General features: G+C 32.7%; 1 protein-coding gene across 2 annotated transcripts in view; it reads right to left on the reverse strand.

Moving 5' to 3' along the window:
• Positions 1-9,819, reverse strand: part of LOC114343548 (protein hairless) — an 86,031-nt gene extending 76,212 nt beyond the window's left edge. Inside the window, exon 1 of one of the 2 annotated variants that reach the window (XM_050650265.1) lies at positions 9,112-9,819. In XM_050650265.1, the coding sequence (XP_050506222.1) occupies positions 9,112-9,280 (169 nt within the window). In that variant the 5' untranslated portion in view covers positions 9,281-9,819. The remainder of the gene's footprint in view (positions 1-9,111) is intronic. The other variant, XM_050650264.1, reaches the window with a different exon arrangement.
• Between the last annotated feature and the right edge of the window lie 5,407 nt (positions 9,820-15,226).

Genomic DNA, 15,226 nt, shown 5'->3' on the forward strand with positions numbered 1-15,226 from the left:
TAGCTTATAAATGTTTTATTTTGTTTTAAACCTTTGACATGTTAATTGTATTTTTTTAAATTATTGTACTTGTTTTAAAATTGTACTTATTTTGTAAAATGGGTTCGCCTGTAAATAAATAAATAAATAAATAAATAAATAATAGGGAACTTGCATAAATTTTCAAATTCGAAAAAAATGTTATAAATCACAACAAAACATAGTTTAAAACATGTATCAAAGATAAAAAAGTTTTGTTTGTTTTTCGTTTGGCCCCTAAAGACGATTAAAAATTCAAATTAAAACAGGTGGTCCAAAAAGCGTCATGACGTCACTTGGTTTTACATTTACATTTTTCCAATAAAGTAAACAGAATTTTAAATTAGACGTTATAAACGTCAGTAGAAAATACATTTATGTGATGTTACAAGTGTTTTTGATCGTTTGAACTATTCATAGAAAAATTCGTACTTTTACAAAATGGTTTTATTTTCAATAGTAAACCTTCGTTCCTTTCCTTCAAAAACAGTATAAAACTACAATTTTAACAAACTGGTATATATTATTACAATGACATACGATAAATGTCATTAGAATATAAATATTTTTGACTTATTCCACGACGATGAGCTTGCCAAATACCCAAGTAGGTGGAGGCCAATAAACTAAAGAAGGAGAAGAAGAATATACCTAAATATAAGGTTGTGTCTAGGTATACGTTACCGTGTACGCAAATAAAAAAGTTAGAGTGTCAGTGATTTCTTATTTTTTATTTGTTTAGTGTTTGTTTTTAAATTAACTACGGAGTGTGGACAATTATTTAGTTCTTTTAATGAGTTTAAGAACATTTTAAAACAGTACGAAAAAGATAAGAGACTATAAATTAATATATATTTTTTTTAGTTATAAATGATTACCGTAAAAGATTAAAATAAAAAGAAGACCTAAAGCTTTCACAATAATAATTAACTTGTTCTGAAGCTATTATCCTTGTGGCATTTTTGTAATCAACTATTCTAAATGGGAACTAAGCCACAATTTAACCAAAAAATGATTTTATTAACGTTTCGACGTCTAAATCAGATGTCGTAGTCAAAATACAAAATATTATTAAATTAAACAAAAATGGTGTTGCTTAGTAAAAAATTGTTCTAATAATTTATTTAATCTGACTAATTTTTGTATTTTAACAATGACATCCGATTTGGACGTCGAAACGTTAATATAATCATTTTTTTAGTTAAATTGTGGCTTATTTTCCATTTAGAATAGTTGATTATAATAATTAACTTATGTATAAAAATTATTTTAACAATATTTTTACGTGTTATGTCAACTAAATACATATATTTATTTTGCTAACCTAAATATTTACATGTAAATGTAAACTCAGAAACACTACCAAAAATAGAAAATTATGAAATAGAAGCAGCACTATCACAATTAAAGAACAACAAAGCACCAGGATCAGATGGAATCCTTGCTGAAATGTTGAAAGAAGGGAAAGAAGAAATCTTACAAACATTAAGAAATCTGTTTAATCAGTGTCTACATAAAGGAGAAATACCCGACGAATAGAACGAAAGTCTTACAATCCTGCTATTTAAGAAAGGCGACAGAAAGGACATAAAAAATTACAGGCCCATCTCACTGCTGTCGCAAACGTATAAACTATTCATGAGGATTATCAACAACAGACTAACACACAAATTGGACTCGTATCAACCAGTAGAGCAGGCAGGATTCCGAAAGGGATATAGTACCACTGACCATCTTCTAACAATTAGGACACTAATAGAAAAAGCTAACGAATACCATATAGATCTGCACGTAGCGTTCGTTGACTACGAAAAAACATTTGACAGCGTGGAAATGTGGGCAATAGAAAAAGCTATAAACAACTGTCGAATAGATTCCAGATACAGAATGCTAATACATAATATATATATAAGAAAGCAACAATGACAGTACAATTGGAAGAAACCACAAAACCCATACCAATTAACAGAGGAGTGCGACAGGGAGATGTTATTTCTCCTAAACTATTTACATTAGCACTGGAAGATGTTTTCAAAACAATGGAATGGACAAACATGGGAATAAACATAAATGGAAAGAAACTAAACCACCTAAGATATGCAGACGATGTAGTAGTCATAGCATCAAGTTTTGAAGAACTACAAACCATGCTAACCGAACTAGCAAATGAATCCGAACAAATAGGTCTAAAAATGAATTTTGCCAAAACAAAAACAATGACAAACACACAAGATAATAGAAACGTAATACTAAACGACACCACAATAGAAGCGGTTAATGATTATATATATTTGGGACAGATTATAAAAATAAATAAGGAAAACCAAACAGCGGAGGTAAAAAGAAGGGTCAGATTAGCCTGGGCAGGATTTGGAAAATTAAAATGGGTCCTAAAGAATAAAAAAATACAACAATACTTAAAAACAAGAGTGTTTGACCAGTGCATACTCCCAATTCTCATATACGCATGCCAAACATGGACCTTGACCAAGGCAAACATGGATAAAATAATAAAGACACAAAGAGCCATGGAGAGAGCAATGTTAGGAGTAAAATTGACAGACAAAAAGCAAAACAACTGGGTCAGAAATAGAACAAAAGTCAAAGACGCAGGCCAACATATAACCAGGCTAAAATGGAGCTTCGCAGGTCATAACGCTAGACAAACGGACAATAGGTGGAATAGCACGATACAACAATGGAGACCATGGACAGGAAAGAGAGCAAGAGGACGACCCCAGATGAGATGGGGAGACGACATTAAAAAGATAGGAGGAACGCACTGGAAACAGAAAGCACTAAACAGAAGCGAATGGAGGAAACTGGGGGAAGCCTATGTTCAGAATTGGACGAATTAAAGGGCAAAAGAAGAAGAAGAAGAACCTAAATATATACTTTAATATATACATTGATTTATTACAATTAAGTTTGAAACATCTGAATAGTTCTGCTTCCCTTGCTTTAACAAATATTTTTCTATCAAACACACGCTAAACATATCAAAATAGCATGTACCAAAATATACAGTCACTGCGCATGCTAAATAATAACGTCACTGGCTTGAAGTTTAATTCGCGTGTACATACCTAACTTTTTTATTTGCGTACACGTTAGCGTGTACCTAGACACAGCGAAATATAACCATAATAACTAATGTAAAACTATGTGACGTCACGGGTCGTTTGAACTATTTTATACCACTGAAGACTTTAAATACGTATTTCTAAGTTATTACGAGTTTTTGAAGCGTGAAATTTTGGAAATCTCATTTTTAAACAAAACTGAACATTATTATGTAATAAAAAAAAATTGTGCAAGTTCCCTATTATTGTTATGAAATTGAAAATAACATAAACTCAAATTGTCAAAAACTAATTGTCAACAACAGACACAAAACATCTGCTCCTAAAATTTCTTTGAATTTCATAGTTTAAAGTGAGTCTTTTATTTTGAAAATAATATCATTTTGTGGACAAAGTTGTGAGTTATACAGTGGCTGTATCCGTTTTTGTCCTATTTTTGAGGTATTTGTGTAATTTGCAATATACTGCTAAAAATAAAATACTAAAAATTTTAATTCTACAAAAAACTAGTTCTGATAAGGTAATTTGAAGATAGGCCAGTTAATGAGTTTGGCTTGTATATGGATTTAATTTAAGCAAGCAGAATTTTACTCATTATAGGCCAGGTGTTAATTTGATTTTGCTTCATTAGTGAACTTACTATCTCCAATTCAACTTTAAAATGGTTAGCAAATGTTCCAGTTGTAATGATGATCTTCTTGACAAGTTTGTCGCATGTGATAGCTGCCATGTTACTGTGCACCAGTCTGAACACTGTACTGGTTTATGCCCCTCTGAACTACTCGCTGTTGTTATCCAAAAAAGAACCTTAATGTATTTTTGTGCTGATTGTCGTTTATCTTTTAAAAGTGTACCCAAACTTATTAGGGAAATTGACAGTTTTAAAAATGAACTTAGTGCTTTGAAACAGGACATGTTAAAACTTAAGGCTGAAAAAGGTGTTAATTCATTTTCTGTTGATGATGTGGTAAACGAGCTTCATGAACGGGAAAAAAGATCTAAAAACATCCTCATTTTTAATCTTCCTGAATTAAGTAACACTTCTGAAGATGCTTCTCAAGTAAAATCTATTTTATCAAAGGCTCATGCCTCCATCAACACAAATGAAGTCAAAATCTTACGCTTTAGAAATGTGAACAAGAATGGACATCGTCCCATTAAAGTAATTTTTTCTTCAGCAAGTGATGCTCTTCATGTTATTAAAAACAAACAAACAGTTAGTCGTGAAAAAAAGATATATTTTATTTTAGATCAAACCCCTAACCAAAGAAAGCTTTTAGATAGTCTTAGGTCCGAGCTTTCAGAGAGACAAAATGCTGGAGAGGTTAATCTCACGATTAAGTATTTCAATAACATACCTAAAATCATTCAAAAAAACCTTTAAACTCTACTGACTTGGGCAAGTTTACAGTCTATTACCAAAATGTCCGGGGTCTCAGAACAAAACTTACTGAATTAAGCCTCAATGTTTTTAATTGTACCTATGATATTATCATTCTAACAGAAACTTGGCTCAATAGTGACATTGCTGATGCTGAAATTGGTCTTGTCAATTACAATATCTATAGACAGGATCGTACACCTGCCTCTAGTTCATCTCTTAGAGGGGGTGGAGTATTAATAGCTATTTTAAAGAAATATTCATCATTACGAATCCAATCTGATCCTTCTATTGCTGTTTGTACGGTTCCACGGCAAACTTATTCTGGGAGCTCTATACATTCCACCTCAATCTCCAGCCTACACCTATCAAGTTCATGCTGACCAACTGATGCTTCTAAGTGAACAGTTTTCATCCCTGAAATTTCACTTATTTGGTGACTATAATCTCCCCTCAGCTAGGTGGAGAGTTGAAGATTATTGCTCTTCTGCAACCTCACAAACTTCATCACCTCTAAATGTAGTTGATGGCATTGAGGTTGTTTCAAATATGTGTGCTTATCATAATCTTTTTCAATGTAATTTTATATTTAATAGCAGGGGTGTTATTCTGGATCTTATCCTGGCCCCAGAAGAGCTTGTCATTTCTGAAGCTGACGATGCTCTGGTTTCACCTGACTCTCATCATCCTCCTCTGTTAACATCATTGCAGCTTAATGTTTTTGATAGGTCAATTTCTGGTAACGAATATTATTATGATTTCTGTAATGCAAACTTTCCAGCAATTCACCAATGTCTAGAATATATAGAATGGGATAACCTGTTTCGTGGTAGAGATCTTTCCGACATGATCGCTATGTTTTATGACATTATTTACTCTCTCATTGAACATTTCACTCCAATTAAATATTTTAGTACTAAGAAATTTCCTTGTTGGTATTCTTCTGAGCTTAAGCAATTGTTAAAGGAAAAAATAAAAGCTCATAAAATTTATAAAACCTTAAAGACTCCTGAAAGCTATGCTGATTTTTGTCATCTGAGAACAAATTGTAAAAATCTATCTAAATGCTGTTATGACAATTACATACGTTTCACCGAATTTTCTATACAAAATAACGCAAGGCATTTTTGGAAATTTGTAGGTAGCAAGCGTGAAAACAATTGTATACCTGACTCAATGTCCCTGAATGACTCTGTAGCTTCATGTGGCAATGATATTGCCAACTTATTTGCAGATCACTTTTCATCAGTTTATAGTGATATTACTTTAAATTGCAATGTTGACCATATTCAGTCTCAACTCAATATCTCATCATATCGTATCCAGATTTCCAAAATTTACGAAAAGCTTTCATCATTAAGTGTCAACAAGGGTCCTGGGCCTGATGGTATACCACCTAATTTTCTTAAGGAATTCAGTTTTGTACTATCGCGACCTTTGTTTCATATATTTAATAAATCTTTGGATGTAGGTCAGTTTCCAGACTTTTGGAAACTTTCATATGTCACACCAATATATAAATCTGGTAATAAATCTAATATTAGTAATTACCGCCCTATATCTATTCTTAGTGTTATACCAAAGGTTTTTGAGAGTATTATAACTGATTTCCTCACCTTCGATAGCTCCGGGATCCTAAACTCTCAGCAATTTGGTTTTACTACAGGTAAGTCTGCTGAACTGAGTTTGTTGACCTATGTTGATTTTCTGTCTGAAGCCTTGGAGGAGGGACTTCAAGTTGATTCAATTTATACTGACTTTTCCAAGGCCTTTGACAGAGTAAATCATGAACTCCTGATTCAAAAGCTTAGCTCCTATGGCATAAGTGGACCTTTGTTGCAGTGGTTACAGAGTTATTTAACCGAAAGATTTCAACAAGTTCGAGTAAACCACTTTTACTCATAAATCTTTATAGTTAAGTCAGGTGTACCACAGGGGTCCCATTTGGGTCCATTACTCTTTAATATATTTATTAATGATATTACCAACTGTTTTCACGATTGTAACGCCTTGCTATTTGCTGATGACTTGAAGTGCTTTAAAGTTATAAAAAATCATTATGATGCTGCCATATTGCAATCAGAACTGAATAACCTCTCTGCATGGTGTTCACTTAACGGTATGAACCTTAATTCAATCAAATGTCATGTAATTAACTTTAACCGTACTCACCACCCAATATTATCAAACTATTACATTGACGGCCAATTGCTCAACACTGTTAATAAAATCAAGGACTTGGGGATTACACTGGAAAACTCTCTTTGTTTCAATACTCACATCATCAATGTCATTCAAACATCTATGAAAATGCTGGGTTTTGTAAAAAGAACAACTCGTGATTTTACAAACATATCCAGTATTAGAGTTCTTTACTTCTCTTTGGTCAGGTCTCACCTCGAGTATTGTTCTTCAGTGTGGTCCCCACACTACTTGGTCTACATTAGGAAACTTGAACAAGTCCAAAATAGTTTCTTCCGTTACATTGCTTTTAAGCTTCATACCTATCAAGATTACGCTGTATGGCAGCATCAACTGCAGGTCCCTTCTCTTGCAAGCAGGAGAAAACAAAGGGAATATTTGCTATTATTCAAGATCTTAAATGGTATATGCAGTTGTTCTCAACTACTTAATAAGATCGCACTGTTTGTACCACCTCGCACCACTAGACAAGTGCAAACATTTTATGTACCATTCCACAGGTTTAATTATTCACTTTTTTCGTTCATACCTAGAGTCTTGAATTTAGCAAACTCCCTTTACAATTTACAACTGTTCGACAACTCCATCAGTCGTTTTAAAAGAAATTTACATGGGATCAATATTTGAGTGAAGCGTCTGTAATTTGTTAACTTGGTTTTATGATATTATTTCATAGTACATATTTACTTCTAATATTATATTTATATTTATATTTCTGTATGTCTGTTTTTTATATTATATTATGTTATTGTTTTTTTTCTGTACACTATGTATTTTTGTAGAATTGGGCTTGCCCGTAAAATAAAAATAAATAAAAAAAAATAAATAAAAAATTTTGCGGGAAAGGGTAAATCACGTGTCAGTCCAAAAGTTATGCCATTGGTCAGACCGGACTTGGCGGTCTTTGTAACTAAATTTGTTTGGACAAGGCGGGTTTTGCAGCTTAAGCATATATTCTCCTTTAAATTACTCCGATTTAAGGTGGGATTTGTACCTAAATTATGTTTGAACTTATGAATATACACACAACGAACAAATTCCTGTATCAAACGAAAATTTCACAAAAATGTGACTTAACGGGTTTTGCATCCTATACCTCTCATATCTATTAATCATAATATATGCTAGTTGGCTAAACAGTTATTTAGAGAGACAAGACTAAAGGCTGTATGACACTATGCATTTTCTTGTATCATTTCTAATATCGTTTCTGATATCGTTTTTGATATACATTTTCTTGTATCGTTTCTTGTACGTACATTTGTGCTCTGTATGACACTATGCAAGTTCTTGTATCAAAAATTGTATGAAATTCGGCACATGATTGGTTGAAATTTTGTTTGTCACCCTGTGTCACGTTACATTGGTATGGTAATTGGTAATTTGGTAGTACTGCGTCTACAGCTGATTTTAAGGATTTTATAAAATTTATAAACTTTTAAAAACATAAATTTAACATTTTAATGTTAACCAGAATTTTTACGTTGACTGTTGATTATTTGTTTTTTATTTTGTTTTGATATTTGTGCTAAAATATTTGCATTAGAATTATCTTCAGTTTGATCCAAATTAGGAACTATTGTATTTTCCTCTATTAAAAAATTATGCAACATGAAACATAAAGTTATACATAGTTTACTTTACTAGGAGCTAAATATATGGTTATTAGTAGAACAGTAGTCCATACCGAACGGTATATTAAGTATCAATAAAAGATTTATAAATAATATACCTACAAAAACACAAATAAATTCATCAAGACATAAATCATATGATCTCATTTTCAGCCGCCATTATGACATTTAGATGTTTTACCAGCAGGTTTTACGTTTTTGCCTTTGCGCAGTTCTTGTACAAGAATATGTGCCTGACACAAATTCTTGTATCGTTTCTTGTATCTGTGTATGACACTATGCATTTTTTTGACATATCAGAAACGATATTAGAAATGATACAAGAAAATGCATAGTGTCATACAGCCTTAAAGAAGGAAGTATCAAAAACTGAAACCTAAACTGAACTTCATTATAAGGTTTAATAATTATTAGAGAATTCATCATTCAGGAGAATCATTGTCATACATATTCTACAGCAGATACTAAAAAGTAAACCCATCATGTTAAGCAAAATATGTACTAATATAAAGTGCACTGCTTAGGGCTTAGAGGGTGCTCCCAAATGTCATATTTTCATCATAACAAATGCTCATTGTCTATGTAATCAGATTTTAAAAAATGAATAGTAAGACTAAGATAAACAGATTATAGGAAAAACAGTGCCCAGTATTTATTTAAATGCAGTAATAAAATTGATATTTTGATTAGTAGTTGTACCCTTTTTTGAGAAAAACATTAAAATCATGGTGTTCAGGGTTAATATCTGAGAAAAAATAAATTACTTTTAAAGATCTATCAGGCTGTTACTGACCTTTAAAGAATTTAAGACGTCCTCCTTGTCCATAATTAGTTTTGTGGCACTCCTCTTTAATATTTCTGTCAGCATTCCCATTCATTCCAAATTTGTGACCCTCTTCTGACATTTTGGTACATTTTGTCAAGATGGTTGTTGAGGGATGCTGTATTTCCGATATGTGCATTTCATAACGTTTTACAACAAACTAAAAGCCATTTTTGAAAACCTCATTCTTAAAATCCCTTAAAATCACTTTTGGATCCACATTCCACCTGCTGACATTCTTTAATCCGTCGCTGTATTTCACTATCCACTTCACTCCATAATAAATATTTTTCATCACAATATTTCAAACGCAAGGACCACATGTTTTATTCATTATCAAAGTACTCATCAAATAATTTTCAAATAAATAATAAATTTAAAACACTCAATGTAACCCACCCTACACAATTCGTCCCGTGGTCAAAATTTGATGATGTTGACGGTCGCTCTGTCGGACAGTTGGTTTCATAAAAAGTTCATTCACATTTCCAATGAATGATTTTAAAGAAAATTTGTTCTTTTACTGGAGATGATTTTGAAATATTGGATTCATAATATATAATTATATCTGCGTCTTAATCATTACTATTTACCTTACCAAATAACATAAATATATTTTGTTAAAAATTAACTGCAAACTAATAATTTATACAACCCGCCCAATCATAGTGGCTTTCATTATTTATTTTTGGGTTGTTTCTAACCATCATTTTACTAGGCTGATCTAATGACGTCACTTATAGGGCTTTTCATTCACAGTCATTTGTTTCGAGCTTCTGTCATGTGTCACATAATATTAATCTACGTCAATACGTCTACGTCATACGTCTTCGGTTTGTATCGTACTTGCGTCTAGAAAGCATACCGAAGCATACCAACAAATCAGGCGATTCGGTATCGATATCAAATTCAGATCGATACAATCGAATTGAACGTAGTAGCTCGGAGTTTTATGTCATCGGGAGAACAATAACATAACCTAAATTAAATTAAATGGGTTTATGGCATAGATATATAATACTCTAGATTGCGCCTTACGATCTTAAAATGGGTGACGGTTGCGACAGAGATAAAAGCCTATTTGGTGGGTAGTCTCTTTCTAATTCAAGGGGAGTATCGACGACGTCACTATTCTACTCTGTCGTCGAGTATTTTAGATGGTTTGACAGTTCGAGCGGATGGCGACGAGAACTGCTGGTCGTTTGTCTTCGGACGTGGATAATCCTGGTTCGAATCCCATACCAATCTTTACTTTTTTTATTTTTTATTTAATCAATATTGCGTTTATTAGATATTATTACATCTCTAAAGTAAATCTATGCAAAGAAATATATAACAAATAAGAAAAACTGTGTAGGTACCTATAGATTTTTAAAAATATAAAAGCCAATGTTATTTTTTTAATAAGTTAATTGTAGAATAGTATAAAGTAATTGTTAAAAATATTCGTAAAAAATTACCAATAATTAATATCAACATAATGTACCATCGATTTATTAATTGAATCGGTCATTTCAAAAACAACATGAGTCACATATTCCTAATTTTACAGAAGAGCAAAGAAAACTCACTATATAGTCGAAAGATGGATGAAATGGATGACATCAAAATTCAGAGTTATTGTAGTTTTGTTCCTAATGTTTTTACTGGACTGGTGTCGTTTTTGCACACAACGTTTATCTTAAAGGAGTCTATTCCTCTCAAAAAGTTAGTTTCTGAAAATTGTGGACTTTGCTGTTTTTGAAATGACCGATTCAATTATAAGTAATTAGACATTATTTTTATTTATGAAACTATTGTTACAATTTTTTAAAAAAGTAGAAGCAAAACAACATTCCCATCATTCGAATAAGGACAAATTTATATTAATAACGAATGACTTTTATTTTACTATGCAGTTCACAAATTATGTATTCCAATATTAATACATTTATTATCTGCTAGATTTACTTAGGTCCATTTTTCAGATGTAAAAATATCTAATAAACGCAATATTGATTAAATAAAAATAAAAAAATTAAAGTTCGAAAGGGATTCGAACCACGATTATCCACGTCCGAAGACCAAAGACCATTTCCCGTCACCACCCGCTCCAACTGTCAACACATATTACTCGATAAAGTGGGACAGTGGGATATTCACGTCGTCGATATTCCCCTTAAATTAAAAAGAGACTACCGACCAAATAGGCTCATTTATCTCTGTTGCAACCGTCACCCATTTTAAGATCGCAGGGCGCAATCTAGAGTATTATATATCTATGCTATGGTTTATGGTAATGGTAGTTGTGACATAAATAAATGGAAGAACTAACATTATTTAAATTAGTTGCAACACATTAGATTATGCATTTTAGGTAAAAATGTATCGCCTAAATAAAAGCAGTGGAATTTCTTCCAACAGGTATTGAGTTGTCTCTTTTAATCTATTTGTATCTCAATAATGTTTTTAAACTTGTAGGATTTTAGATTGGGGTAGAATGAAAACACAAGTAGATTTGTGTACTAAGTACTAATAACTGAAGAAAGGAAAAATGCAAGTGCATATTTGATGATAACATACTTTAAAAAGTCTACCAAGTACACTTTTATGACAAGAAGATTCCATAATATTAATTTTAGGGCTCTTATTGTACATTGTAGTCCAATTATTAGATCGGATTTGTATACCTAGTTTCTTCCATTCACCATTTTAGTAACTGTTTTGGAAAACATGAATTTAACTGTATTTTAACAAATAAAGTTAGGCTTGATATTACTGACCACATTATCAAAATTGAGCATAATGGCGTTTAAAACATTGTCATGGCAGAATGTGTCAGTTAAAATTATATTTTTTTCATTTGTAAATTAGTCTTATTTTGTGTTTATGACTATATTAAATAAATTCCAAATTTTCATTTGTTTTTCATTATATTTATTTTATTTTTTATTATCTTTATTATTTATACTAAATGTATGAAGGTTGATTTAAATGTTTATTGTAATAATATGTAATTATTTTACGTAATTTATTTTAGTACAGGATTTAATAAAAAGTAAAACAAAAATAAAATTCATCTCAGAACTTTATTAACATAAAAAAAGACTGTTAATAGAGTCATATTAATTACTTCTCTCTCTCTCTCTCTCTCTCTCTCTCTCTCTCTCTCTCTCTCTCTCTCTCTCTCTCTCTCTCTCTCTCTCTCTCTCTCCTATGGCGCTACATCCCAAGTCGGACCCTGGCCTCCCCTAGCATCCACCTCCAAGTATCTCTGTCTCTGGCTGCTCTCCTCCAGTTGTCCATCCTCAGTATCTCTTTAGAATCTGTTCTCACTTCGTTTATCCACCTCTTCCTTGGTCTTCCTATTGGCTGACGTCCCACTGGGCTGTGACCTGCCCAGCGCAATCTTTGTATTTTTCATATTAATCACTTAGTGAGGGTATAACGATTTAGAAGAGAATAATTTATAGCAGTGTATAGAAATGAAATGTCTGAGTGATTTCGAAAAAGCATACCATAATATGGCACATGGGAAGATTGTTTGGTAGACATTGAGTGAGTACAACAGTGGCGGCTCCTCTTTGAGGCCGCATGGCCGCGCGCCTTCCCAGATATAATGTTGGTTAAAAAATTCTGATACAACCAACTTCAACATTTTCTATTCTAATTTTAATTTGTTGAAATTCACATAAAAACACTGTCTGATATTTTTCCGACGCTCAACCAGCTTGTCATAGCTTTATAGGACGTAGGCGATGGTTGAGACCACGTTGAGAGGGCACGCACGATATTTGGGCGCAAGAGAAGTGCGGCCACGTAACCATAGCAATCGAGGACGGTCGACCAACACTCCGAGGCCCCGTCTCACCATCAAATAATTGACAGTTATTTGATCAAACTTGACAGTTAGTGACACAAACTATACATACTAAAGGCCGCGTCCCACCATCAAATAATTTGATCAAACTGGTTTGAGCAAACTGAAAGTGACAGTTAGTGACGTCACATCCTGAGTGTTCATTGTGGATAATAATGAAAAATTTTAATTTTAAATAAAGTACAAACAAGTTAGACAACTCAATACAAAAAATTTGATCAAACTAGACTGATAATGAGAGCACATATTTTTAGAATTTCAAAAAAACTGCAATTGTGACGTCACTTTGACGTACTTCCGGAGTTTGCTCAAACTGTTTGATCAAATTATTTGATGGTGAGACGCGGCCTTAACTGTCACTTTGTGTCACTAACTGTCATACTAACTGTCAAGTTTGATCAAATAACTGTCAATTATTTGATGGTGAGACGGGGCCTCCACTCATCTTCAGACGTTGCGTGATGTTGCATTTTGGCCGCACTTCTTTAGCGGCCTCAGTGAGCAAGAAAGCACGCGGCAAGAAGCTTTGCAAGCAGTTATCTCTGACAACAATAAAGCGAAAGCAGTGGAAAAGTTTGCAGTAGTAGTGTTTAAAGTTTCACTTATTCTTATTACGTAAGTACACATATTTTTCATATTATAACACATGGGCTAATTAGAACGAATTTATTTTAGCATCATGAATACTGTTCATAATATATATATATATATATATATATATATATATATATATATATATATATATATATATATATATATATATATACGAACTTTTCCAATCTGCCACTTGCAGATAAGTTAAAAATTAAAGAATTGGGCAGGCCGTTGCCAAATTTGAAGTTAACGCAAATTAGTGAACGCAAAGCAGAAAACAGAAGTTTCACCCGCCATTTTTCAAGAGACATTTATACAAGAAATAATTGGATTTGTGGTTGTGACGTTTCGAATTTATTGTACTGTTTCCCGTGTTTATTACTTTACAATGCCGGATCAGGGATGGACCGAAATTGGGCAAGAACAGGGATAAAAGATCTTCACCACCTTCCTGCAAAAATAAAAAAACATGAATCGTCTCGTGGTCATATTAATTCATGCACAGGGTTCGCATTGCTTGGCAAAGTCAATATTTTAACACAATTGAGTTCTGCATACAGGGAGTCTTTAGTACTACACAATAATAAAGTCAGAAAAAACCGACACATTTTGAAAAGAATTATTAGCTGTGTAAAATTTTGCGGTTCTTTTGAACTAGCATACTTAGAAGTCATGACGAAAGCGAGGGATCTGAAAATCGAGGAATATTTAGAGAGTTGATAGATTTTACTGCAGAGTTGGATGCTACACTTAAAGAACATTTACAGAAAGCAACTGTGTTTAAAGGAACCTCCAAGACCATACAAAATGATATTTTGGACTGTATGCTACTAGTTTGTCGGGAAGAAATTTCCCATCAAATTGAAAAGGCCGACTTTTTATCTATCCAATGCGATGAAACCACCGATGTCTCAAATAATTGTCAAATGGTATTGATATTACGGTATTTCAACGAAGATTCCATTTATGAAAATTTTTGGGGCCTTTTAAGGGTTATGGATAAAACAGCAGCTGGGTTAAAAACCTGCATTGAAAACGAAATAGATCCGTTAATTTTAAAAACTCCTCAAAAACTAATAGCGCAAACTTATGATGGTGCAAATGTTATGAGCGGTTCTACCAGCGGTGTTCAAATCCAAATTAAACAGAAATATCCCAGTGCACATTTTATACATTGCTATGCCCATCAATTAAACCTAATTATGCAGAAAGCCGCATCGCAAAACCCTAAAGTGCGAGTGTTTTTTAATAATCTATCAGCTATCCCAGCGTTTTTTTCAAATTCTTCCCATCGATGCGATATTTTAGAAGAAATAGTAAATAAAAGATTACCGAGAGTGGCCGTCACTAGATGGAACTATAATATTCGTACGGTTAATTCTGTATATGAAAATCGTGAGAAACTTATAGAAGTTTTTAAAGAGGTCGAGGACAGATGTGAAAAGAGTGTTACTTCCAATGAGGCTTCTGGCTTGAGGCGAGCGTTAGAAGATCCAGAATTTATGTTTTGGTTAACGATTTTCCATAAAGTCTTGCCGCAAGTCGATATACTTTATAATCAACTCCAATCAAGAAATAAGGACAGTGTTGAATTGAAGAAGGACTTAGAAATTTTTGAGCAAAGTATTACCA

The sequence above is a fragment of the Diabrotica virgifera genome, chromosome 5, assembly GCF_917563875.1.
Source record: "Diabrotica virgifera virgifera chromosome 5, PGI_DIABVI_V3a".
Lineage (NCBI taxonomy): Eukaryota > Metazoa > Arthropoda > Insecta > Coleoptera > Chrysomelidae > Diabrotica > Diabrotica virgifera.